Source organism: Pan troglodytes, chromosome 1 (assembly GCF_028858775.2).
Source record: "Pan troglodytes isolate AG18354 chromosome 1, NHGRI_mPanTro3-v2.0_pri, whole genome shotgun sequence".
NCBI lineage: Eukaryota > Metazoa > Chordata > Mammalia > Primates > Hominidae > Pan > Pan troglodytes.
Genome location: NC_072398.2, coordinates 227,278,439 through 227,306,253, shown reverse-complemented (window position 1 = coordinate 227,306,253; position 27,815 = coordinate 227,278,439). Strand labels below are relative to the sequence as shown.

The 27,815-nt window shown below is 50.8% G+C and overlaps 1 protein-coding gene across 2 annotated transcripts in view; it reads left to right on the top strand.

Annotated features, from left to right (window-relative positions):
• AJAP1 (adherens junctions associated protein 1) overlaps positions 1 to 24,283 on the top strand; it is a 131,293-nt gene extending 107,010 nt beyond the window's left edge. For both annotated transcript variants that reach the window (XM_003307782.6, XM_063805576.1), the window contains exons 3-6: positions 9,426 to 9,513; positions 11,847 to 12,092; positions 14,000 to 14,131; positions 23,094 to 24,283. In XM_003307782.6, coding sequence (XP_003307830.2) covers positions 9,426 to 9,513; positions 11,847 to 12,092; positions 14,000 to 14,072 — 407 coding nt within the window. In that variant the 3' untranslated portion in view covers positions 14,073 to 14,131; positions 23,094 to 24,283. The remainder of the gene's footprint in view (positions 1 to 9,425; positions 9,514 to 11,846; positions 12,093 to 13,999; positions 14,132 to 23,093) is intronic.
• The last annotated feature ends 3,532 nt before the right edge of the window (positions 24,284 to 27,815 follow it).

Here is a 27,815-nt window from a genome sequence, read left to right as displayed (position 1 = left end):
TCATGCATGCTTTGGAAGCTGCCCTGGAACCACTGAATGCTCTCTCTGAGGGGGTTTCTGCTTCTTCCAGCACTGGACTTTCTGCTCCGGAGAAGGTGCTGCTGCCTGTCACGGAGCAGATCTGACTCCCCGGCCCCTGGGATGGCCCAGGGTCCATGGCTGGGGAGCCACATTTCCCAGCCACGATGCAGCATTCTGATCCCCTCCCATCTGTTGGGCCGCATTCTCTGAATGCAGGTCAGAAGGAGCAGATGGACAGGGCCTGGCTTCCTTCCGCCTGTAACCCATTTCATAGTCATTATATTCAATTCAGCAATGTGTCTAAGCGTTTCTGTTTGCCACAAGGGGCGAATATGCAGGCTTGGCCTTCGCCAAGGCGTGTAGCCACACCATGGAGGGGGCCCGTGAGCAGAGGCTGCCCATCTGTGTCCCCCCACAGTCATGCCATACATAAAGTGCCCACTCTGGGATTCTTGGGGTCCTGTAGGCCAGGAGTCACAAACTTTTCCTAAAGGACTAGATGTACATATTTGAGGTTTACAGGTTGTGCGGTCTCCATGTGAAATGTGCATTGAGATCATGGCTCCGAAGGGTGCTGTTGGGTGATTCATGATCTTGCAAACGTGAAGTGAGGGCTCTGTGCCCCCTTGACCCTAACTGAACCCCCAGGGTGCCCGAACCTTTGGAAAGCCTTTTAACTCAGAGGGTAAACCTCACTGCCAGTGAATTCATTTCCCAAGCTCTCTACCCACCTCGTCCTCACCCCATTCCCGGTGCCCCTGCTGAGAATCCCAGATTTGAATGCGGCAGTGCTGAGATTTTGCCAAGAAGATGGTCCTGAGAAGGAAAGGTGGATTGATGCCTTGGTTTAGGCTTGCAGCTGGGTGGCATGGGGTCTTTCTAGCAAAGACTTGTCCCCTGGGCTCTCTCTGAGTCCCGTCTGTAACACTCTGTGTTCTCTAGTTCAGAGCAATCTCCAAATACAAAGAAACCCATGGGTGACATTGGTAGCCAGTCCTAGGGTCAGGGGACATGAGTACAACTTCAGGTCCCTTCTGGAGCCCACAGCCAGACAGATACTTAGGAAGATCTCCAAGTCTCCCTGGACCATGATGCCATGGCCATTGGCCATCGGCCATCTCTGTGCAGAGAACAATCAGAATCCGTATTAGTCAGGGTTCTCTAGAGGGACAGAACTAACAGGATTGATGTATATATAAGGGGAGTTTATTAAGGGGAATTGACTCGCATGTTCACAAGATGAGGTCCCACAATTCCCACAATAGGCCGTCTGCAAGCTGAGGAGCAAGGAAGCCAGTCTGAGTCCAAAAGCTGAAGAACTTGGAGTCCGATGTTTCAGGGCAGGAAGCATCCAACGAAAAATGGAGGCCAGAAGACTAAACCCATCTAGTCTTCTCACATTCTTCTGCCTGCTTTTATTCTGGCTGTGCTAGCAGCTGAGTAGATTGTGCCCACCCAGACTGAGGATGGGTCTGCCTTTCCTAGGCCATTGACTCAAATGTTAATCTCCTTTGGTAACACCCTCGCAGACCCATCAGAAACAACACTTTGCATCCTTCAGTCCAATCGACTTGACACTTAATATTAACCATCACAAGTCCACCCGTTGTCAACTTGAGCCCATACACATCTCCTGAAATTATACATAATCTTCAGATAAAGACAATAACAAGGTCTTAGTTATACCTAACATAATGCAACTATCCTTCATACAACCCTCCAAAACGCTGCGCAGGACAGCAGTGAGGGGCTGAAGCCTGGAGCAAGCCTGTTGAATTCTGTGTCTGCCATGTCTTAGCTGTGTGTGCAGTACAGGGTTAATTTTGCCCAAAGAAATGTCCTTGCCCCCCATTCCCTCAGGAATGTCCTGCCTGAGAAGTGTCTTTTTTGCCTGGGGGCCTTGGGCCTGGCCAGATAATACAACGGTACAACTTATGGTGGGAACTAGGGCCGTGGGGTATTGTGGTATTAGCTTGACCTTCAGAGGGGCTGGAGACTGGGGTCAGCCATGCCAAGGGTCACCTGTGGCAGAGCCCAGCACAAACTCTGGGCGTCAAGGCCCAAGGGAGCTTCCCCGATATTTCATGCGTGTTGTCACACATCATTGCTGGGATGAGACAGTGCTGTCTACATTTCTCCACTGCAAGATGACATCCGGAAGTGCCTGGTCTCCCCTGGACTCTGTCCCATGCCTCTCTTCCTGGTGCTCATCCTTGTGCTGTGATAAACTATAACCAAGAATATAATGGCTTTCTGAGTTCTGTGAGTCTCCCTGCTGAATTATTAAGCCTGAGGGTGATTGTGGGGACCCCAAATGGCACTGTGCAACCTTGGGAAAATCCCTTAACCTCCTTCTGGACTTGGGGAACATATTTGTGCCCACTTCATGGTGCTGTAGTGAGCTGTGAATGCGCTAATTCACTTGGCACGAGGCTTGGCACCCTCTAACAAGAAACTTGGGGTGACTCCATGTTATGGACCTCTACAGTGGCTCCAAGGTGTTAGCCCTTGGAGCCCTTGACCTCTCTCCCTCCCTGGCTTTGTTATTGATAAGGAAAGCGCTGGAGGGAGAAGGGGTGTTAAAAGGAAACAACCAGGGATGGGCTCACACCTCACCCTATGAGGCACACTGGGGCTGACCCTCCAACCCAAGGCTTCAGCTGCAGTGATATCTGTCCTGTGGGCTTGTCTTGTGCCTCGGAGGCCTCTACCAGCATCTTTGGCCCTTACCCATTAGATGCAGAACCACTCCCACCCACAGCTGTGACCACCCAAAGTGTCTCCAGACATTCCAGATGTCCCTGGCTGAGGACCACTGCTCCACCTGCCTAGGCCCTTTGGGGCAATTCCCTGGGGACTGCCCTTCACTGTGTTGTTGTGACCAAGCCGAGTCCTGTGAGATGTCAGCAAAGCATTTCCTTAGGGGGAGTTCTGTTTCTGTAGCATGTGATCCTGTCCCAAGCCGGAAGGACTTCCGACGAGAGGAGACTTCATCTCCACGTAGTGTTGGCTTGAAGCACTTCCCTGAGCCAGGCCATCACCCACTGTGATGGTGAATTTTATGCACCAACTTGACTGAGCTGAGGAATGCCCAGAGAGCTGGTAAAGCATGGTTTCTGGGGGTGTCTGTGAAGGTGTTTCTGGAAGAGATTGGCATGTGAAATAATGGACTGAGTCTGGAAGATCCCCGTTCAGCCATGTGGGTGGGCAGTATCCAATCTGTTGAGGGCCCAGGTAGAACCAAAAAGACAAAGAAAGGGCAAATTCTCTTCTCTCCCTCTCCCTCCCTCCTCTCCCTCTCTTTCTCTACGCCGTTTCTCCCTCTCCCTCTCTCTCTCTCTTCCTCCCTCTCTCCCTCATCTCTCTCCCTGCCTTTCTCCCTCTCCCCCTCCCCCCTCTCTCCTCTTTGTCTCCCTCTTCTCCAACCTCCCTCTCCCTCCCTCTTTCTCCCCCACTTTCTCCCTCTCCGCCTCCCTCTCCTTCTCTCCCTCTCCCCACACCTTCCAAGGTTCCTGGTTCTTGGGCCTTTAGACTCTGGTACTTCCACCAGTGTCCCTGCCCACTGACCTGAACCCCCTGTGGTGTAGATGGAGCTGGGACATCCATCTTCTCCTGCCCTTGGCCTTGGACTGAGTGACACCACCAACTTTCCTGGTTCTCCAGCTTGTAGACAGAAGACCATGGGATTTTTCGGTCTTCATAATCACATGAGCCAATCCCATGATAAATCTCTTCTTATAGATCTCTCTATATTTCATTGGTTTTGTTTCTCTGGAGAACCCTGATGAATACATTCACCCCTTGGAAGACTCTGCGGGGTCACTCAGAAAACAGCACACTCCTTTGTGTCCCTGACATAAAAGCTGGTGGCCTTGTTCTGCTGTGAGCATCCCAGTTTTGGAAGATGCATTTTTTCTTAGCAGCCTGTTCCCAGGAGGTGAGCAACTGACTCAGACGAAGCCTAATCCCTGAGGTTCCTCCAACTCCAGCAAGCCAAGCTGCCTCTGATCTGTCCACCACTGGGCACTGTGAGCTTCACCCTAGTCAGGCCAACATGTTCCCAGAGACTCTTTTTCAAGGACTGCTGTGAAATTTACATTTTGCAGGTCTCTGTGGAAAATGAATGGCTTTTTTGGGATGGAATTGGCACTTTGGGTCCCAATGTCACCTGTCACCTATCAAACTTACACTTGTTGCATGACAGACATTTTTGTGTCCAGTGACCATGGCTTTTTGTTTGCATAATTCCGACGCTCCAGATTTCTGCATTGTGAAATCAGCTATGATACGCACAGCAATGTCATCTGTTTGCCTTGGCCAATTCCAGGACCATCACTCCCGCCATCATCCAAGTGTACCAGCCAAACGTGCCTCACGTCCTAGAAAGAAAGCACGTGATGGGTTTGTTTTTGCCATGGACAATGGCCCGTATTTGATTCAGCTTCATTTAATAAGACCTTGTTCAGACCCAGAGATGGATTACAAACTTCCACATCAATCTTCAGGGCCTGATCTTATTACAAACCACCACAAATATAACCATAAAAGCCCTATTGATTGATGCAGAGCTTGGTAATCCATCTGTCCCCATCCATTATTCTGGGGATAACTTTTCATCATCTGGATGGCAGCTGATTCCTCACGCATTAGTATACAGTGGCGATTAACAGAAGCAGAAAAAGCCCCCAGATTAGCAAGAACAATAACACCTGTCAGGAAGGGGAAGCAAGAATTCCCACACAGCCTGCTTCTGAGCTCTGGGACCAGGTCTGAATTGCAAAGAGTTTGAAGATGTGATTCAGTGTTGACCTTGGAAGTGGAGAGGGAAAAGTTTGCTTGTTTGTTCCTTCCTTGGGGGCATAGAGAGTGTGCTCCCTTTAGGTGACATCATTGTCAATCCAGTCATAGCCCCTGGACAGCTGACATGGAAACTTTTCCAGGATTGCTCAGGGGCAGCAGGGTTTATGGGACAGGTGCTCCTGCCCGAGGTAGCTAATAGCCGCCAGAGAGTTGACCAGAGGGAATGTTATTTAAGGCGAGAGTATTGAGAGAGACATGAGTGAAGAAGGAGAGACATGAGTGAAGAAGGAGGAGAAAAGTCAAAGCCTCCTGAGAATGGTGCCATTTGCATAGTGTGGGAAAAGTCCTTTCCACAGACCAATAAGATATGGTCTCTCTCTACACAATGATTCCATAATCTGAACATTCTTGTGTTTGGCAAGATGCTATTTCTTTTTAACATGGAGAAAATTGAGATAGACATGGCTGAAATATTTCTAAGAGCCATCGAAGGAATCAAACTGGTACATTTCTTTCTGAGTTTTGATTTCCAAAAATCAAAAATCCTGTGTAATTGACTTCTCAAGGGAAACCTTCATGCAAAGTGACTTATTATCAAGTGGCTTCATATGGACAAACCCAGCAGGGTGAGGCCACTGCTGCTGGGTGTTAAGACCCAGCCATAAACTAGAGGCTGTGGGTCTCTCTGAAACCACCTTGACAGTGACCAGTGAAGAGCCCAGCACACAGCAAAGCTTTGATGGTGGAGGGGCAAGGTTCTAATCCTTCAAACTAAAAGATTGCAGTTTGATTCCAAGCATTAACCGATCATCCAAAAATAAGAATATGCTTTTATTTCATCTATAAGCAGAGCCACCTTGAGCTACTCACCTAAATCACGTATCTGTAAACTGTGGTCCATGGGCCAAACATGGCCACTGCCTGTTTTTGGAAATGAAGTTTTATTGGAAAACAGCCCCATTTGCTTCTTTGCCCATTGTCTGTGGCTGCTTTTTTCGCTACAATGGTAGAGTTGAGTAGTTGTGACTGAGGCCATACTGCCTGTAAAGCCTAAAATATTTACTATCTGGTCCTTTAAGAAAAGGTTTGTCTACCTGGGATCCACATGAAGATTTACACATGGAAGGAAACTACTCCTGGCTCTTGGGGAGACTAAATGATGGGGCGGATGCTGTAAACACCACACGACTTCTCCCATGTTATTTTGCTTTATTCTAAGTGAGCAGCCTACCAAAGAGAGGAAATAATGAAGAACCCTTATGAATTTTCCATATTTCAGCCTGCTTCCTAGAAATATTATTGGGGCCACATGTCAGAAGTCCCAGTCCTTGTCCAACCATCATGAGGGTCTGTAGTTTATTCTCATAGTTGTAACATCCTAAGCAGGAGCCCAGGAGCCCATTGAAACCCACACTCCAGGTTTTGAAGCACACGGCTGTTTACTTTGCAAGAAAAGTCTGTGCAGCATTCGGTAAACTGTTGATCTCGAACTTATTTAACGACAGAATGTGCAGGTGTGTGGGATTTAGATTTAGATTTTGGTTTTCTTGGGGACGCTGGAGCAGAGAATTGTGTTTGTCCAGGCTCTGCTTGCTGACCAGGGAAAGTCATTTTTCTTCTTTAGCATCAGGCACCCAGTTTGTCAGACAGGTTAAAAAAAATGTGGGGTGGAGATGGGTTACATCGATCCCAGGTGTGAAGACTTAGCTAGGTGCATCGAGGGGTCCTGTAGAAAGCATAGCTGTTGTATTGCGTGTGTGTGTCTGCCCAGACCCTCTTAGCTGGTGATTGGCCCATAATGCACCCTTCACGTTTTAATGTGGGAAGTCTATGAAGAAAATTTACACAAAAGGCAGGAGAAGGGCCTCCAGGGCAAGGCCAACATCAGAAGTAGATCATTACCCTTCTTTCTGTTAACTTGGTTTCTGATTTTTTACCCCTTAGTTGTAAGTTTAATGATACATCATGCAGCTAAGATCACATTATCATCAGCATCACCTTCACCATCATCACCATCACCATTATCATATCACTATCATCAACATCAGTATCACCGTCATTATGATCATCATGTCACTATCACCGTCATCACCATCACTATCATTATTACCATCACCATCATTATCACCATCACCATTATTACCATCGTCACCATCACCACCATCATCATCATCGTTACCATCACTATCATCATCACCATCACCACCATCTTCATCACCATACCATTATCATCATTGCCATTATTATCACCATCATCACCATTACCATCATTATCACCATCATCACCATCACCACCACCATCACCATTATCATCATCACCATCTTTATCATTACCATCATAATCACCATCATCACCATCACCACCATCACCATTATCATCATCACCATCTTTATCATTACCATCATCACCACATCACCATCACCACCATCATCATCACTATTATCATCACCATCACCATCATTATCATTACCATCATCACCATCACCATCAGCAGCAGCAGCAACAACCTCCTTCTGATCACAAGAAGCACAGACACCGGATGAGCACATACGCTTTGTGACAGCATGGCTTTCTCTTGACTGGGCCAGAGGGAGTGTGTGGGTAGAGAGCAAGAGGAGACTGAACAGGCAACCCACCCTCCACAGCTGTCCATCCTTTTCAATCCTTCCTCTGCACATGAGGTCTGAGTTGGGTCTCAGGAAACTTGCCACATAGATAGGGATTACCAGAGCTGGTAGACACTCCATTGTTGGTGGGATTAGGGGTGGTCCCTGTTGCATAACTTAGCTTTCAACTCATTAGCAAACCAACTTGGCGGTCCCAGAGAAGGGACTTGCCCAGAGGTTTACAGCAGGTGCCACAGATGGGGCACAGGTTTATGGGAGGTCATTGGCCAGAACTGCAATGAATGCAGCACCTTTATTCAGGGGGCATCGGAGCAGCTGTTGCCTGTGGGTGAGCAGTACTAGTGCTGCAGGCGCACAGTAGGTGCACAACAAACAGTTCCTGAATCAATGGATAGAAGAAGGCTTGGGAGAGACTCACCATACTCATGTGTTTCCTCCACTGTTTGCCGGATGCTGTTATTCTGTGGATCCTGGAGGAGAATCCCTCGTGAAAAACAAAAATTACCCCCAGAGAGGGGGAAACAGGAAGACAAAGCTTGTTTTCTGGCTGTGCCAATGTTTAATCATTTATGAACAATTTCCCCCATGAGGATCATATCCAGCAGAGAGGTAACATCTGTTTAAGAGACTGTCCTTGGGAGGCCGCCAGAAAAATCTTGACACTGAAACCCGCCATGCTGAAACACGCACATGCAGTGTTCTCACCCCAGCAGCCCAAGAGGTTGGTCAGGTGTGAGGGGCGGGTCTCTGCAAAGCAGACACCAAGATGGAGCCCCAGGCGGAGACAGGACAGTTGCTTGGATCTCAGGTGGAAGGACATGGGGAGATGAGTAGGAGGAGGTGCTGCCACCTGCGGGCTTGGCGGACTCCCTCACTGCCTTGATCTTCCAGCTTCTCAGGTGCTAAAGTGGACCTTCCGAGTAACCCTGGCTGGTTGGTAATGTCCCCAGCATCCAGGTCCCAGGAAGGATGTGACAGATGTGTAGTCAGGAGAGAAGGTGGTCTGTGGTAGGGACCAGAGGCAGGAAATGTCGCAGGCCTGCCCTCCTGTCTCCCCAGTCCTGTGTCTGTAGTTAGCGGCAAATGTTGCAGAAGGTTTTGGGACAGAGGTGGGGGACGGGAAAGAATCCCTGCTTTCTGCCATCGTGCGTGTGGGTGTCAGCAAACAGCTCATGACCAGAGCTCTACCTGCCCCACTTCTGAAGTGGCTGGTCCTTCTGTCCCTGTCCTGCCGATTCCAGTGCCCCCCACCTCCCCATTCAGGGATTGGGGCCAGGGCAACAAGGCTAGACCATGGATTCTCCTTTGGGACTGTGGGAAGCATCCGCTGCTGGCCTGAAACTTTCATTCCTGGAACCTCGTGAAGCAGTGAACTTCTTAGCGAGGACTCTGGAAAGAGGAAGATTTCTCCCCGTGATCCGGGTCTGTGAGGGTGTCATCCCATGTGCTCTTCTTTTTACCTCCCCAATATGTACTGGCCCATCCTGGCTCCCCCTGGGTCAGGCCAAACCCCGCTCCCACTCACAGGCCAGCACCCTGGAGCTCACCGTTCCAGAATAGAAGTGCGAGACGGCCCAGGGTGTGAGGGGAGAAAAGGGCCATGGGGAATATTTCACCCAGAGCTGACCTGCCGCCAGGTAGAGGAGGCAGGTGAAGGGCTTGGCAGGTGCAAGAAAGAACACAGCCGCCCATGATCCAGGTCACGGCTTGGAGATTGACAGGGTGGTGGTGGAAGGAGAGAGCCCAGAGCTGGAGCTCCCCCTTCCTGGACCCCGGGTGAGAGCAGCCTCATGCCCGGGGCCTGCAGTCGAGGAGGAGAGAACTGAGCACCTGTCATGCTGCCCTGAGTTCCCCGCTGTGGATGGGACCTGGCATCCCCAGCTGGGTTGGGGGGATGCGCCTCCACCTTTCCCGGCCCCCCTCGCCTCCTGAACCTGGTTTCACGGGTGCCCTCTTCCCTCTTTCCTTCTTTCCAGGTCTGGCTGTCCATCAGATCATCACCATCACCGTCTCCCTCATCATGGTCATAGCTGCTCTCATCACAACTCTTGTCTTAAAAAATTGGTAAGGCTCCTTGGGCCCTTCTGGCCCAGAAATGGGGGACTACCGGGGTCCCTGGGTGGTGAATACAGAAAGGCCCCTACTTTTCAAAGCCAGCCTGTTCTGCTGGCTTCTGCCCCGGGCAGTTCAGCTGCCACAGGCTGCTCACCGTCCAGCGCTGCCCTTTGGCCCGGCCCCTCTCCTGGTTTCCCTGCAGAAGGCCAGCGAGCCCAGCCTTTGTGACAGAGCTTCTCAGGGTGCGTGTGGTCCTGGGTTCCAGATTCTTTCTCTGGATCCAAGTGTCCCTTGGGATGTTGTCCACCCAGAGCACAGTCCCTATATCTTGTCTCCTCTGCCCCTTCCCTGGAAAGGTAGGGATGGGGCCCTTCTGCCAGCACCCAGCAGGGTCCCACGTCCCTCACTCAGGCTCGGTGGCCGGTTGCTGAACCAGCCCTGTTTGTATTCTTCGTTCCTCTCAAAGCCACTCTGTGTGCTGAACTAGGTTACCGCTTTGCTCTAGGCAGCCTGCCTTTGCCTATTTCCTCCTGGAAATTGGCCTACTTTGAGGCCAGCCTTGCTGGGTATACACACCTGATAAGCCCCTGAGAAATCAGGGGACTGCTGGGAGGCCCTGCTGCTCGAAAGCGCCTTGGGGACCTCACCTGCCTGCAGCCACTCCTCCAGCAACTGTGTCTCCTTTCGGCATCCAGGCTTAAAACTCCCTCATAGAATAACAGACCCAAATGGTCCCCTTGCTGCCTGCACACAGCCATATGAATCAGACAAGGCTGATGGTGGAAACCGCATCGGAGCCTCAGAATCACAGGGGAACACAAGAAAGAGAGAGAAAAAGCCAGGCTCTGGGATCAGAGGAGGTGGGACTTCTTGACAGGCTGCAGGAGGGTGGGGGTAGCACAGCCCCACAATAGACCTCCCACTCGGCTAGCGAGGCCTCAAAGCCACCTCCTGATAGGTAGCAAACTGGGACCCCGGGCGTTTTCTGGAGACGGGATGAGAGAACAACACGGAGCTCACAGTAGGGCTTCTTAGGCAGGGGCTGGCCAGAGAAGGGACTTTGGACCCCTGGACTGTGTGGTTGTATGGAAGGACAAATCCCACTGGCCATCTCGGTGAAGGGCTTCATCTCCCCAGAGACAGGGGACTTTGTAGCCTGTTCTGTGACAAGTTGATGACAAGCCTTCATCTTGCTTTTCCCACACTCGAGCTTATAGCAGACCTTCAAAGAGCCCTTTGGGAGAACAGCCCGGGAGGATAGATGAGCAAATCCTATGAACCTCACCTCCCTCTGAGGAAGACTTTGTGGGTGGGGCTGCCCCCTGCGTTTGGCATTCACCTTCTGACCTTGGTGTATGGGGTAGGGGGCTTCTTCTCCAGGAATCAGGATTCCTTTCATTGGGAAAACCAACGCAGGAAATAGCCAAGGCTTAGAAGGAGACGGGCGCATCCCCCCTGCCCCTTGCCTTCGTGCAGCCCCTCCCTGTGCACAGGCCCTGAGCGTGAAGGGGAAGGGGCGGGCAGGGGAAATGGCCCCCAATGCGGGGAGACGTCCTCAGCTCCCCATGCAGCAGGGGAGGGGCCTCCCAGCCAGCCCCCTTGTCCTTCCTGTGCTCTCATCATAGAAGCGGCATCCGGGGGCCTCGATTCTTGCTTCGTCGAGTCCCTGGACAGACGAGGGTGGGAGTCCCATGGTCACTATAAGTGGCCTCTGGAAGCCCCTGTGGTTCAGAGGAAGTAGACCATAACAGGCAGGCACGCAGGACACTTCCCTCTGCAGACTTGATCAGGAATGAAGGACAAGCCAGCTCGTCATTTCCAGCTTGTACACGTGCCCCTGGGTGAGGCTGAGGACAGGGGCTTTCTCACTCATCAGCTTTCCCCAAAGACAGGTCCATTGTCCATTCTGAGATGAAGGAACGGACCACCCCAACCTGTACCCAAAGGCTCCCACACACTCTAGGCCCCTCTGGCAGGAAGGACCCACCACAGCTTTTATCCCATCGAGGCATTCGTGGGGAAACTGAGTCAGCATCATGGTCTGACTGATGCTCTTTAGTTAAGCAGGTCCCTAGCTCTGCGGTCACACAGCTCACTACTTACCCCTCATCCTCCCTGCTGTAATAGCCACATTTAAAATTCAAATTTCATTTTTTTTTTAAAAAAAGAGTTGATTGCTTGATTGTGGTTGATCTTTCTGAAGAGGCTGGGAATTACCGTTTAATATGAAATGATGCGTAGCTCACGCCTGCAAGCGAAAGACCCACAGTGGAAGTCTGGAGTTGTGTTTGTGGGTTTCCGGCCTCTGCCCGTCCCCCCACCCCAAACTCTTTCTCTTCCAGCTGTGCCCAAAGCGGGAACACTCGTCGGAACAGCCACCAGCGGAAGACCAACCAGCAGGAGGAGAGCTGCCAGAACCTCACGGACTTCACCTCGGCCCGGGTGCCCAGCAGCCTGGACATATTCACGGCCTATAACGAGACCCTGCAGTGTTCTCACGAGTGCGTCAGGGCATCTGTGCCTGTGTACACCGACGAGACGCTGCACTCGACGACGGGGGAGTACAAATCCACATTTAATGGGAACCGGTAAGCTTGGGCTCTGCTAGACCCTGCAGCTGTGAAGCTCTTGGTGGTCCTGACCCCCGGGGGCCGGTGTGGCTGAGCTGAGAGCTGTCGGTCAGTTTAGCTCTTCCTGAGGTCGCTTTGAGGGGCCCAGCCAAGGCGGACGGCTGATTTGGCAAAACGAAAGAGGCAGGGTTGATAGCAACAGGCGTTTAGCTGCTCCCAGAGAATACAGTGGCTGGAATTTCCTTCCAGACCCCTGGACGTGGGCAGTGTCGGGAAATGCATAGTCTCCCAGCCCTCGCTCTGAACCGTCATCCTTCATGCCCCAGAGCCCAAAGGCCAGCCCCATGGTTATCGGTCTCCTAAATATCAACAGATCACAACAGCCCCCCACCGGAGTCAGCGTCTCTGAGCCCCGTCAATAAAATGTCAGCGGCAAATTTAGCAAAAATATCAGATACTCCCAGACCGGAAGTATATTACTAAATGCTCCTCCTTTTTTATTATTCATGTGTAATCCCTCAAAGAAAATGTACCCCACAGCCATCCCTGGGAATATTTTAAAAAACTCTTGAGTCAGCTTTCAAAGGTTTGTCCAGAATTAAATTAAAGTATCAATAAGCATTTTTTTTAAGTGAGCATACATTTATGCATCATTTTGTAAATTAAAAAAAGTCTCCAACAACTTGAAGAAAGGAGAAGGCTGGGATCCATTGTGAGCAATAGAATTAGCAGCCAGGGTAACGCTGCCCCAGGCCCCCAGAAAGGGCTCCCCTGGAACCCAGGGCAAGGTGACTGGACTCGAGTTGTTTTAGAAAGGGCTGGCTGCATGCTCCCTTTCGTTCTGTTTGCTGATTTGTTCAGGGGCCCTGGAGAGGGAGGGCTGCCGGGGCTGCCACATCCATAGTTAATGTGTCTTTGTCCTGTTGGCTAGAATGAGCAGATGTTCCCGAAATACCTTCTGGCCACGCCTCTTCTTGCATGTCCACGTTGCTTTCTGCCATCTGTGATATTCTCTGTCTCAGACGTTCCCTTCCCTTCTGGAGGAGGACAGTGGCGCTCAGAACCTCAGAACTGTTGTTCTAAACCTCAGTGGTTTTACACTCAGACATTTGGGGAGCTCATGGGTGCCATTTATGGGTGCCATTTCAGCCTTCCAGAAGGCTAAGTTCACAAATAACCGGCTAACAGATTTCCAGACTGTTTCACTGAATATGTGGATGTTGGCTTGGACGTGAATCTGGGCCAGCCAGTGCTTGGGCCGTGTGGGTAGAGGGCAGAGGGCCGTGGGCTGGCCTCTGTTGCTTCACTTTTCCCACCTTCTGTACTTGTGTTATGCAGGGAGGTGGGGTGGGGGGCTGTCCAAGAGCAGAGTTGGCACAGCTGGTGCTCTCGCGCCCTGGCATGGAGGCATTGGACGGAACGAGTTCTTGCCTTTTGGCCCAAGGCCATGCTCTGTTGGGTTTCATTGGCCTTGGGAAATGGTAGCTTAGTCTCAAAGGTGACAAAATATGGGCGAGACATTTTGGGAGCCAGGTTCCATCCTTTCTGTCATGTGCAATAAAGTGGGTCAAATCTGCCATCAGAGGCAGAGACCCCAGGCTCTGGGCTAATCCTGCAAATTCAAAAACGAAAATCTGGAGACGGCACAGCCTTCTGGCCTGCACAGCAAAGTGCTCGTGTGCCCAGATCCCTCAGTCTGTGTCCTCCAAAGCCTCCCAGGGTAGAAAGCATTCGTGTGTGAGGACTTCTCCCAGCCACAGGGAATGGGGGGGGGGGGGGTGGTCCCTTCCTGGCAAGGCCAGGAGTCCACATTAGTGCTTCCTTTCTCAAGAAGCCAGTCCCCACCACAGGCCTGCCCCGGCTTGCCTATCATGTGTCATGGTCATGTACCAGCACGCCAAAGCCCATTTTTCTGTTCACCGCAGACCCTCCTCTTCTGATCGGCATCTTATTCCTGTGGCCTTCGTGTCTGAGAAATGGTTTGAAATCTCCTGCTGACTGGCCGAAGTCTTTTTTACCTCCTGGGGGCAGGGCAGACGCCGTGTGTCTGTTTCACGGTAGGTACCTCTCTTTGGACATTCCTGTTTTCGTTCCCTTTCCTCCCCTCCCCACTGCCCTCCCCTGCACTCTTTGGGATCACTGGGAGCTCTTTTAGACATGGCGGGTGGATTTCCAATGGCATCACTTCTCTGAACATGAGCCGGCGGTGGGGCTGGGCTTTTGACGTTGATGTTGGATTTGTTAGAAGTGCCCTCCCCATCCCAGGGGAGGATAGTAACAGACACTCACGCACCCTGATTCCATGTCCTCACCATTCTTATCAGTGCCACTCCTTCCCTCAGGAAGGCCACCACATGCATGGCCTACGTGGCAGGGAAAGTCATTCCCTGAAACAAGCGACAATTACAGCTCTCATTTCCCACAACAGGAGGAGATTAGGACAGCGGCTAGGGAGGCAGGAATCGCGCCTCCATCACATGTCTTTACATCAGGGGAGGGCGCAAGGCAGAATTAAAATACAATTTTGAAATATAAAAATAAGAGATAAGAAAGAAAATGATAAAGAAAGAAAGGGAAGAGTTGAGACATCTACTAATTTGAAGCCAGGAACCGGCACCAAAACAGGATGAATTTTCCACGCTCTGCTGGATGGGAACATTTGGTTTGCTTTTAGTGATATTAACTTTAATGCTAACGTTAAATTGCCTCCTTCTGTGCTGAGTCTTCGGAGCACTCGGGCTGCTGAGGGGAGAGAGCATTGCGCCCTCATGGCTGCACATCCCATGCATTCTATAAGCACAGCCCATGGGTGTGACCTGAGGTTTTCGTGTTGTTTTCATGGTTCTTTTCGACGCTGGGCTTTCTACGCATCCTCATCTTGCTTCCTTCCAAAGGTGACCTAAGATCCCTTCCATGAGTAGGGAGCTGTATTTCTAGGATAGAATACCAATATTTGAAAATATTTTTTTCTTACTTTTTGCCCACCATCTGATATGAGGGACAGAATGGACAATGTCCTCAGGGGCCCGCGGACAGGGAAGGTCTGGAGGACTCAGCTGGCTGCACCTTGCTGGGGGCGGGGAACCAGCTGCAGTCAGAGAGGGGAGTGAATCGGTCAGTTCCTCATCCTGGCACTAATGAACTGCATGTTTGCTCCAAATCAAATCTCCAGCCCTCACTCCCTATCCCGAAGCCAACATGTTCTGCCAACTGGCAAAGAAACGTAATTAGATTAGAATATGGGAACCGAGCTGCCCTGCAAGGGCCTTTGCTGCAGCAGGTAAGAGGCGGGTTGTCCCCACCATTCGATGGGGGGATGTGCAGCCTAGAGCATCCATCAGAAGCCAGTGCCTTTGTCTGCCTCACCGCAGCTCCCCTCATGAAGGGAGCCCCTATTGGAGTGCCAACCAAGCTAGCCGCAGGGAGCTGGCTTGCTAGCAGTGTAGTCCGCGACCCGCCTGGTAAAGCCTCTGTAGGGACTGGGTCCTGATGGTTGCCAGCATCTCTGTTATGATTTTTAAAATTTGTTAATGCACAATTCATTGACCTGGGAGCTGCGAGGCCTTAGAGTCGAAGACCCTCACTCCCTTCCGCCAAGAGCCACACACCCACAGAACTGGAGAGGTCAACTCGAGGGGACAGCCCCGTAATACGGATGTTTGCACGGCAGCTCGTGGAACACTTTTTACTTGCCCAGTCCTCCCAGCAATCTCATTTACAAGTGGGGAAACTGAGGCAGTGGGAGGTTAAATGACTTGGCCGAGGTCAGCTCCCTAGGGGAGAGGGGACAGCTTTCTAATGTTTGCACGGCAGCTTATGGAACACTTTTTACTTGCCCAGTCCTCCCAGCAATTCCTTTTACAAGTAGGGAAACTGAGGCAGTGGGAGGTTAAATGACTTGGCCGAGGTCAGCTCCCTAGGGAAGAGGGGACAGCTTTCTAATGTTTGCACGGCAGCTCATGGAACACTTTTTACTTGCCCAGTCCTCCCAGCAATTCCTTTTACAAGTGGGGAAACTGAGGCAGTGGGAGGTTAAATGACTTGGCTGAGGTCAGCTCCCTAGGGAAGAGGGGACAGCTTTCTAATGTTTGCATGGCAGCTCGTGGAACACTTTTTACTTGCCCAGTCCTCCCAGCAATCTCATTTACAAGTGGGGAAACTGAGGCAGTGGGCGGTTAAATGACTTGGCCGAGGTCAGCTCCCTAGGGGAGAGGGGACAGCTTTCTAATGTTTGCACGGCAGCTCATGGAACACTTTTTACCCGCCCAGTCCTCCCAGCAATTCCTTTTACAAGTGGGGAAACTGAGGCAGTGGGAGGTTAAATGACTTGGCCGAGGTCAGCTCCCTAGGGGAGAGGGGACAGCTTTCTAATGTTTGCACGGCAGCTTATGGAACACTTTTTACTTGCCCAGTCCTCCCAGCAATTCCTTTTACAAGTGGGGAAACTGAGGCAGTGGGAGGTTAAATGACTTGGCCGAGGTCAGCTCCCTAGGGAAGAGGGGACAGCTTTCTAATGTTTGCACGGCAGCTCATGGAACACTTTTTACTTGCCCAGTCCTCCCAGCAATTCCTTTTACAAGTGGGGAAACTGAGGCAGTGGGAGGTTAAATGACTTGGCTGAGGTCAGCTCCCTAGGGAAGAGGGGACAGCTTTCTAATGTTTGCATGGCAGCTCGTGGAACACTTTTTACTTGCCCAGTCCTCCCAGCAATCTCATTTACAAGTGGGGAAACTGAGGCAGTGGGCGGTTAAATGACTTGGCCGAGGTCAGCTCCCTAGGGGAGAGGGGACAGCTTTCTAATGTTTGCACGGCAGCTCATGGAACACTTTTTACCCGCCCAGTCCTCCCAGCAATTCCTTTTACAAGTGGGGAAACTGAGGCAGTGGGAGGTTAAATGACTTGGCCGAGGTCAGCCAGGTTGTTAGTGGTGGGGCTGGATCACCCGATGGCTGCCTGGCTCCGGGACATCCCCTGCCTACTCCACAGGCCTGAGCCCAGGGATCCTTTTCCATTAGAACAGGAGGCCGCAGCACTGACTTTAAAAAAAATAAAAAGATAAAATAGGGCAAAAAAAAAGTGTTTCATTTACTCATCTGCCCCAGAAAACCTTCGTGTCTCATCAGCCTGGTCCTCCCCTTCCAGCAGCATGGGGCACTGAAGACCCCCCAGAAATACTGTTAGTGGGCTAGCCCTGTGCTGCAGCCCTAGGCAAGGGCAAGAGACATGGGCGCCCCCAGATGGGCCCCAGGTGGACCCCGCTTCCCAACTGTGCCTGAGGAGCTGTTTCAGGACCACCGGCATTTACACAAGGAAACATCTCTGTGTCTAAAGAGCTGACCCCCTCCCTGTGGCTCTCAGGTAGGTCGTCCGCAGAGTTCAGAAGAGCCCGTGAGGCTTACTGAAGGCAGCTGCGCTCAGCCTGGGAATCTGCCGACACGAAGCCACAGCCCACTCCTGGTGGCCTCCTGAAGTAGCTGTGGACCAGGAGGGCTATGCACACAGCCTCGTTAGTCCTTGATAAATGCTTATAAGATTCTGTTGCCGATTGCGGGACAGACCGTTTACCACTCACTAGGATGAAAGCGTTGGGATTCTAAGTATCCCCTGAATCTTGCAATTAATGCCTGGACATGAGCATCGGGTGCAGAATAGCCAGAAACATCTCTCAGATTTTCTGGGGTACTTATTGTCCCTAAATAAATAGCAATTAATACTAAAACATTTAATTAAGGTTTAAGAGCCAGTGGAGCTCTTTCTCTCTCGCATAGCTGGGAAGCCTCTCCAAATGCATTTTTAATGATGATGCAGCCGTTTGTTACCACACCACTGTCTTCTCAGTCTAATCCGTGTGCGCGTTTGGGATCCAAAGTCAGCCAAGTTCGTTTTCCTGCAGGCGGTTGTCCGGAATGCCAGTGGCTCCTGGGCAGATGTGCACCCCAGATTCAGCCTTCGTGATAGATTCCAACACGTTCTTGCCTCAGACCACCTTTGTGGTGGGGCCAGATTGCTCTGGGCAAAGTGAAGCTGGCCTTTATGCTCCAAGGAAGGGGGCCTCGAGAGCAGGCCTGCATTGGCTCTCGGACTAATTCGCAATCATCTTTCATACAGCAGGTACACTTCAGCAAACCTCGTTAATGTTGATCTCTTTCCCTTTGCCAAGGCCGCTTCATTCTGAACGGAGCCTGCAAAGTCATAAAAGCTCTTGAATCCGAAGCAAGTGAGAAATAAATCATGCACTATTATTATTTTCAAAAACACATTGATCACTAATAAAAAATAAGAAGTGTACCTGTGCCTTCCCACTTTGTTCTTCCAAAATATGCATTAATAGAATATCAAACTTTTGTTATTCAAAGGAGCCTGTTTTTCAAAGCGACATCCATACCTTTCTGGAAGCTGTGCTTGCTGAGCTGAGAACAGTACCACGAAAACTTTGAGAGAAAGTAGCCACTTGAGATTGTCAAGAAATTCTGCTCTGCCCCAGGGACACCTGGCGGTAGCCTGTTTACTCTTTATTTATGTATTTATTTTATGTATGTATGTATGTATGTATGTATTTTTTGCAAAAGCAGACAGTGGTCATTACACCCAGTGAGCCACTGTGAAACATGCAGCCCCATAGGGCCAGGCTGGCGGAGAATCTCCTTCCAGGCAGCAGAGGGCAGAATTTATCCCAGATCCCGATCTGGAAGATGGCTTTGCAAGATACATACAGCTTCCCTTTTTGCCCAGGGAACCTCGGGTGGACATTCACCTTCAGCCACGTTATTTTCCAGCCATGGGGTCCAGGCCCCACCTTATCTGTCTTTCCCAGCTGGCCTGGGATCCTCAGTCCTTCTCTGGGCTTAGTGCCAAGATGAGAGGCTCACGTGCTAAGTGTGGCACAGAAAAACACAAGCAGCTGAAGTTTGAGCAACAGAGTTTTGGCAGAGCATGGACAACATGAGAGCCTCCTCCTGGGCCAGGGGCTGTGACCACACCTTGGTCTTGCAGGAAACCTCTCCACCCTCTACAAAGCCAGCATGGCTCTGGAAATGGTCATTCAAGGTGCATGATTGGCGCCATCTCTCTCTCTCTCTCTCTCTCTCTCTCTCTCTCTCTCTCTCTCCTCTCTGTCTCTCCCCCCTCTCCCTCTCTCTCTCTTTTCCATCCTGAGACACAGAGTAGAGAGAGATGCCTGTAGTCTTGGAAGAGACTCCCTTCCCTGCATAGCCGGGGATGTCTGGCATAGGCTGCCACCCACTCGTTGATCCTCCATGTCGTGTCTGTGGCTCCCTGCATCAGCATCTACCTGCAGGCAGTCCCCAGAGGTTGTTTCATGCCATTAGGGATGGGTCTTAGGGACTGAGGACAAAACTGCTTCACACCTCTGCCGCGTCTCTGAGCCTCATCCAGTGTTTTGATTCCCTACTCTGGGCCAGGCACAGAACTGGAACCTGCATGAACCAATGGTGAACGGGCAGGAGACCCCCGTTCTCAGGGGGCTGTGGTGCCAGCAGGGGATGCCTTGCACATCTGCCCAAATAAAGCTCGATGCAGATGGTCCCATACTGAAGATGTCACCGAGCAAGTGCTGCAGGAGACAGAAGTAAAATAGGGGACGTGTGTAGGAAGGAATGGGGCATCCAAGAGGCCCTCCCCAGGAAGGTGTTCTTTCCAGCCAAAACCTGAAGGATTTGAGGCTTGAGATTTGCAACTTGAAATCAGGGAACCTGGAACGTAGAGAGGAAGAAGAAGAGGAAGAGTGAGGTGGAAAGGCGGCCAGGACCCAGTGCAGAAGGATCTGATGAGCCAGCATGGGAAGTGCAGGAGGCTTTTTTCCTTTTTTTTTTTGAGACGGAGTCTCGCTCTGTCGCCCAGGCTGGAGTGCAGTGGCTCGATCTCAGCTCGCTGTAACCTCCGCCTCCACCTTCACACGGGAGACTTTCACATGGGAAAGTGGCAGGATAAAGTCTACATGGGAACACCTCCGGAGCACAGCCAGACAGACGCAAGGGTTGGAAGCTGCTCCTCCGGCCTTTATTCTCCTGTTTAAGGTCAAGATTAAGGATTGGAAAGCAGCTGGGGCCACGGTTCAGGCAGGAAACTATTCTTATTAAGGTGGCAGCCATATGACTTATGGTCCAACCCTGAACACATTCCAGAGCAAAAGGTTGGCCTTGTGAGTAATCAATGATCAGGGAACACAGGGACAGCAGCTTACAACTGGTGACAGTCCCAGGACACTGGGACCCAGTGTAGGGTCTCCAAGACTAGCTTCTGGTGGCCCCAGGATTTTTATCTCCCTTTTAAGAAAAATTGTAATTGTAGTAAATATATGTAACATAAAATTTACCATTTTAGGCCAGGCACGGTGGCTCACACCTGTAATCCCAGCACTTTGGGAGGCTGAGGCCGGCGGATCACCTGAAGTCAGGAGTTTGAGACCAGTCTGACCAACATGGCGAAACCCCATCTCTACTAAACATACAAAAATTAGACGGGTGTGTGGTGTGCGCCTATAATCCCAGCCACCAGGGAGGCTGAGGCAGGAGAATCGCTTGAACCCAGGAGGCGGAGGTTGCAGTGAGCTGAGATCGTGCCACTGCACTCCAGCCTGGGTGACAGTCTCAAAAAAAAAAAAAAAAATTACCATGTAACCATTTATGCGTGTCTAGTTCAATGGCATGAGTGCCTTTACCGTCCTGCGCAGGCATCTTCACAAGCCAGCTCTTCACCTCCTTCCGTCACCCAGTATTAAAACTCCGCACCCACTCAACACTCACTCCCCGTCTCCCCCCATCCTCTGGCCCCCCATTCTACTCTTTGTCTCTGTGGATTTGGTAGCTCTGGTACTTCCTGTAAGTAGAATCATACAGCATTCGTCTCTACATTTTTTAACTTCCAAAAAAATTACCAGGATGGACATATAAGAGGGATATTTCTCTCTGTGTTGTAATAATTACTTCATTTTTTAAGCCCCTCTTCCCCAAATCCGGGGAATGTGGAAGAGGTGGGCAGGGGTGGGGCACAGCTGGAGTAAGGCTACCAAGAGTGATCCGGCGCTAACCCAAAGGCACGTCCCCTTTCTTTTCTTTTTTCTTTTTTCTTTTCTTTCTTTCTTTTTTTTTTTTTTTTTTTTTTGTGGGACACAGCCTCACTCTGTTGCCCAGGCTGGAGTGTAGTGGTGCCATCTCGGCTCACTGCAACCTCTGCCTCCCGGGTTCAAGTAATTCTCTGCCTCAACCTCCCAGGTAGCTGGGATTACAGGTGTGCGCCCCCATGCCTAATTTTTGTATTTTCACTAGAGATGGGATTTCACCATGTTGGCCAGGATGTCTCCTTTCTTTACATGCAGTGAACCCTGTGCCCACAGCAGCTGGTCTTCCCACAGTAGCTGAGCGGACACTCCACTGTAGCCTCATGGAGTTGTCCACACGGGTGTCATTTGGAGGCAGCAAGCAGGAAGGTGACGCCCAGAGCCCAGCCTCTTGTCCAGGTGCAGAGGGGTCCAGGGAAAGATCCAGCCCCTCACCTCCACCTTCAAATGAGTAGACTCTGGCACACTGAGTCTCCTGGAGATGATCAGAGATGCAGTGCTGATGATCAGGGACGCAGTGCTGTGCAGGAGGAGCTGTTCTGGGGCCTGCCAGCCTCGCTGTCCACTCCTGGGATGTGTCCCTCAGAAGGCAGGCATGTCCCACCTGGGGCCCCTCCTCCCCAGTCCCAACCAGAATCACTGCGGTGGGCTCAGTTGATTCAGGAGAGAGAAAGCCGCACCCTTGTCTTTGGGAAGAACTGGGGAATGGACCCAGGACTGGCAGTCACTGACCTCACCTGGGGAGCTCTGAAAACCCACATTCACAAACACTACCCCGAGACCCTGATTCCAGGTCTCCAGAGGTGGGCCTGGGAATCTGTATTTCTGCTAAGCTCCAACGATGACAATGACGGAGCCGGTCTGGCTGCATGCTGTGCATGCAGCTGCTGGAAAAATTCTAGAGCTCCCACTGGGTGTTTTTCCGACTTCATTTTCGGATCAGCGGGTACCCCCGCCCCATCCTACCACTTTCTGATATGTGTCATCTGCACAGATGAGGATGCGGTAGCATTTTCTTTCTACTGTTGAGGGTCCTGATTGCCTGTAGTTGAAAGGAGCTCTGAGTGACAGCAGAGGGACCCAGACAGCACCCCATCCCTGTGACGGAGACGCAGCTTTGGGCAGAAGGTCCCCAGATGGGACCGTGACGTGTTCCAGCTCACCTGGCCATGCCCGGGGTGACTCTCTGAGGGATGCTGACCTACTGGGGGTTCTCACTCAGCCAGGGAGACTGCATTTTCCATTTTCCGAGGCTCGGGCTGGCTGGGTGGGAGCCGCCCCTTCTCAGCCTGCCCGCTGAAGGTGGCAATCGCAGTCAGCACACCTGACCTGTGCCCAGGTGGGACTCGCCTTCTCTCTCTTCGGCAAGATCACCTCTGGGGAGATGCGGGAGGTGGATTTTCTGATGCAGTCCATTTATCTCTCCCAAATTCTGGCCTCGGGGATCCTGCAGCTGAGCAGTGGACAGAAACAGACTCCTGTTCTTCCCGCAGCACAGGAGTGGAGCAGGCCCCACGCCACCCTCCACGAGAGGAAACTGGACAGAGAGTGAGAGCAGGGCTGCCACACGCAGGCCCCCTGACATGCACGCCTGGGACCGGATGCCCCGGCACCCCCACCATGAGTTAGCGGAGGGGGTGGTCCCAGCCCCTGGTAGCAAGCTCAGAGCTCTGTAGATGACCAGAATTCCACAAGGTTCAGGCTCCCACTTCATACCCTTGGGATTCCCAGTGTTTCTTCCAGTTCCTGCTGACCAGTTCTAGTGAGGCCTTGTCCACGTTCCAAGGACCCCTCCGTGTCAGTGAACCGATAAAGGGAGCGATCGGGCTCTGCATGCGGGGGTGCTGCGTGTGGGGGTCCCGGTCGACCGAGAACCCCACAGACTTGTCGCGCCCTCGGCGTGCTGCCATTTAATCTCTTCTTGTTTTCTTTCCACACAGGATTCCGTTGGTGAACCTGTAAAAACAAAACAAACAAAACAAAACAAAAAAGACAAAACCTAAAACTGAGCTATCTAAGGGGGAGGGTCCCCGCACCTACCACTTCTGTTTGCCGGTGGGAAACTCACAGAGCAGGACGCTCTAGGCCAAATCTATTTTTGTAAAAATGCTCATGCCTATGGGTGACTGCCTTCTCCCAGAGTTTTCTTTGGAGAACAGAAAGAAGAAAGGAAAGAAAGGAACCGGAGGCAGAGAGACGAGGATACCCAGCGAAAGGGACGGGAGGAAGCATCCGAAACCTAGGATTCGTCCTACGATTCTGAACCTGTGCCAATAATACCATTATGTGCCATGTACTGACCCGAAAGTCTCGGCCGCAGAGCCGGGGCCCAGCGAATCACGCAGAGAAATCTTACAGAAAACAGGGGTGGGAATCTCTTCCGATAGAGTCGCTATTTCTGGTTAATATACATATATAAATATATAAATACAAACACACACACACTTTTTTTGTACTGTAGCAATTTTTGAAGATCTTAAATGTTCCTTTTTAAAAAAAAGAATTGTGTTATAGGTTACAAAATCTGATTTATTTAACATGCTTAGTATGAGCAGAATAAACCAGTGTTTTCTACTTTGGCAACTCACGTCACACACATATTACACACATGTGCGCATACACACACACAATACACATACATGCATATAGACGCATCTATTGGAAATGCAGTTCCACAGGTGAGCATGTTCTTTCTGGTGACCTGGTATTCCATCACCATTCACCCCAGGGGACAGCCTCGACCGAGACAAGGAGGCCCTTAAATGACAGCCTGCATTTGCTAGAAGGTTGGTGAGTGGCATCAAATGTGTGACTTACTATCTTGGGCCAGAACTAAGAATGCCAAGGTTTTATATATGTGTGTATATATATATACACACATATATAAAACCTTGGCATTCTTATATATGTTTGTGTGTGTATATATATGTTTGTGTATATATATACACATATGCATACATATGATTTTTTTTTTCATTTAAGTGTTGGAAGATGCTACCTAACAGCCACGTTCACATTTACGTAGCTGGTTGCTTACAAACGGGCCTGAGCCCCTGGTTGGGTGGGTGGTGGATTCTTGGACGTGTGTGTCATACAAGCATAGACTGGATTAAAGAAGTTTTCCAGTTCCAAAAATTAAAGGAATATATCCTTATGATGTGTGTGTGTAATGTCAGGGCAGAACTTAGACATACGTGAAGGGCCCCAGTTGGTTTGAAAACGAAAAATAGTCATTCTGTGTGCAAACCACAAGGCTGCCCCAGTCGGGCAGCGCCCTGACCTGGCCTGTGCTGCTTTGCCTTCCCTTGCACAGGTGGGCAGGTGTCGCCCGCTTTTTCTAGGGCCCAAGGGTGACTTGGAATCTTGGGGGAAGCCTCGGCAAAGATGCCGTTCTCCCGTCAGCTTCCATTGGCCGATGGATGTTTCTGTCACCGAGAATCCTACTATAAACTACCCAGTGGAAACAGGGGCCCCAGACCTGAGCCTCAGTACAGAGAATCCCAACCACACACACTTTATTAAAAATACTGCCATGCCGCCGGGCCTCCCTCACAAGCCTCACCTGAAACGGGCTCACTGGTATCCCAGACTTGCTGTCAACGGCAGGTGCTGTAGGGATCTAGGGATGCATCTCATGGCCCACGCTGTGCCTCCTTAAAGGATGTTTCCTGTCTATGGGAGACGCCTAACATGGTGTGGGTCCCTGTCTCCAAAGACTATATTTCTCACGCGTGGCCCACATGCAACTTTAATTTCAGTAGTAGAGTGCATGAGCCAATTCAGTGAAATGTCACAGGCCAGGCAAAAAGGTTAAAGATCAGACAGACAGCTGACCTTACTGCCCTCACTGGCCAGGCTGATGACCTGATTCTTCCCTCGGGCTCAGTCTCCCTCTAAAACACCTTGTGATATGCTTCAAAAGTTCACTTTTGTATCTCCTGAAACATGTGAACCTAGAGTAAGACCTCCGGAGGTGAAAGGATTGTTTTTGTGATGCAGCAGTGTTGAGATCTGTATCCATGGTATTGCTCACAAATTAGGAAAAGTTGTTCTTTAGTTTTTGTTCTGTCATTTTCCCCCCAAGCTTTGGCACATCCTGAGACAATGCAAACATCCGCCACTGGCATTTGGCCGTCTCCAGGTTCCTGGCACTCACCTGCACGGCGCTCCAGCCTGCAGCTCTCTCTGCGCGCCAGCCGGCATCATCCATCCCATTCTCCTTCAATCACTCCCTCCCGCTGAGGTGGGCCTCCTGACTCCAGGTGAGCACAGCGTGGTGCGAGTGCATGGTGAGGGCTGGCGGCGTCCAACAGGCAATGGGGCGGCTGCTCTGGTCTCTGACATTCTGAGCTCCAGAGTGAGCCCAACTGAGGAGGAGGTGACGGCCGGAGGGCCCTGTTGGTTCACTGATCCTGAGAACCTAGGATTCCCGAGGGACTCCTGGTATCTGCTCTGTCAACTCCCAGCTGCTCAGCCCCCTTCTCTGACCATGGGCGGCACCCTGGATGCCCTGAACTCTTTCCTGGGTCCATAAGACATCGAGCCTTGGAAGGAAGCATAATGCAACAACCCTCTTGTCCCCGATAAGAGCCACAGATTCAAGGCAGGGCTGTGAGACCCACACAGGCACAACCACCAGACAAGCAAATGCATGCCCATTCCACACCCAAAAGTCTGGTTCTGTACCAACATGACATCCGTCAAGGTAAATCCACACAAAGGCTGCTATTTCTGGATGATTGAGGCAATGTCTGTAGACGTGTTACTTTACTTTTTTGAATGGTTACCTGCTCTCCCAGACCCCTCAGCTGGGATCGTCATCTAGGTAAGAGGAGATAATGAGTGAAAGTGACTGGGCCTCGGAAATGCAGCCCCACCCACGGTGAAGTCTGCACCAGAGCACAGACTTGTCCTACTTCGGGCCGTATGTATAGGTAATGCCCATGTACTTTGTGTGTCGGTGGCTGCTGATTTGGCCTGATCAGTCCTTCTGCAGCCTTGGGGCAGTGTTTCAAGCTAGTTGGTGTCCTCTTTCCTCTGCTTGACCCCTGGAATTCAGAGTCTAATAGTAGACACCTCCCACCCCCCACCCAAGGCCTGGTCCTTTCCTTTGCTTGAGCTTTTATTCCTCAAGAAAAGAACTCCAAGGAAGGGTGATGTGGTTTGTTAGGGTTCCCCAGTTTTCATCCACTTCCATCTTATTCCTCGGAGATCCCACAATCACAAACCCCCTGGCAGCCTCCTGGCACCTGCATTTGCCTTTAAAGCTTTAGAAACAGCTGGGAATGCACTCCTTGTACAGTCCAGTCCGTTTTCAGACAAAGTCGCTGCTAGTCTTCACACACTTGATGTCACTTTGTCTGATTGGAATATGCGTGTCATTGCTCTTGTTTCCGAGTTTGGCGTGAGAAAGGCAGGGTTCTCCAGGCATGGTCAGGGAGCTTCCCCACCGTTTCCCACTGGGCTCAGATTCCAGCCATGACCGAGACGAATCCAAGCCTTCTCACGCAACGTGGAAGCGTGGTGACACCCTGGGGTGTGTGGAGGTGGCTGCTAGTGTCCCTATTTACTGCCCTGCTTGCACACAGAAGGGAGAGGCCACTTAGGGGACCTTGTCTTCCCCGTAGTATTTCTAGTCCTTGCCAATCTTGAATTTGAGTGGACTTCTCATATTACATTCAGCTCTCAGAAATTCACTCCAGTCCTTCCTGGAGCATTGTGAAATTAGAAACCTGTACTCATCAGCAAACCCCACCCACTCTTTGAATCAGGACACCAGGAAACCCGTTACTACTAATGTGATCTTACCATCTTAATCCTTTCTTTCAAAAATACATGACTCTTTCACAGCCATATTTTAGCGTCAGGAAAAGCCACGCTTAGAGGGATTGGTCTTCAAAATTTTGTGTGTGATGCCCAATGTGTAGGCCATGTTGAAAGGTGAACGCACCAAAGGATCGACCCTGTCACCTTGGATGGTCTCTATTTTGACCCTGTTGCCCTTGGAGAGGTATTTTACCCTTTTGCTTCTTTGCTCAGGTGGTCCAGGGTTGTCTGTAGCCCAGGAAGCGGACTGACCCTGTATCTCGAAAGATAAGACCAGGAACCGGGAGTGAGGCTGGGACTCTCACTCAGCCTTTTCATGGTCAGTCTTGGTCTTCTCATACTTATTTCAAGATGGCACCAGGACACACCTTCTTTTGTCCACCTGTTGACACCATCACCCTCTTTCATCAAGGTGATCTCTTTCATCAGGGCATATATGAGACTTAGTGCTCCACTGGACTGTCTTCTCCCCTACCCCTGCCCCCTTCCACAAAGCCATTTCTCAAGTCGCAGTGGGAAAAGATACCAAGACACCTGGTTTCTTGAACCATTCTTGCTTCAGCATGTGAATTCTTTAAGACACTACTCACATATGCCATTGGAGAGAAACAACCCGTTCTGCATCACCATAATGAACTGATCAGTCATTCATCCTCTTATTGAACAAATACTTGTTCCACTTCTACCACACTGGCCATACAGTCGGAGGCGAGATGGGCACAGTTATGGCCTTGTGGGCTTTATATTCTACAGTGGGAGGAGGTGGATGGTTAATGTGAAAGCAAACCAAAATAATTTCCAGAGAGAGAAGAGGCAGGAAGAGAGCAGAGCAGAGT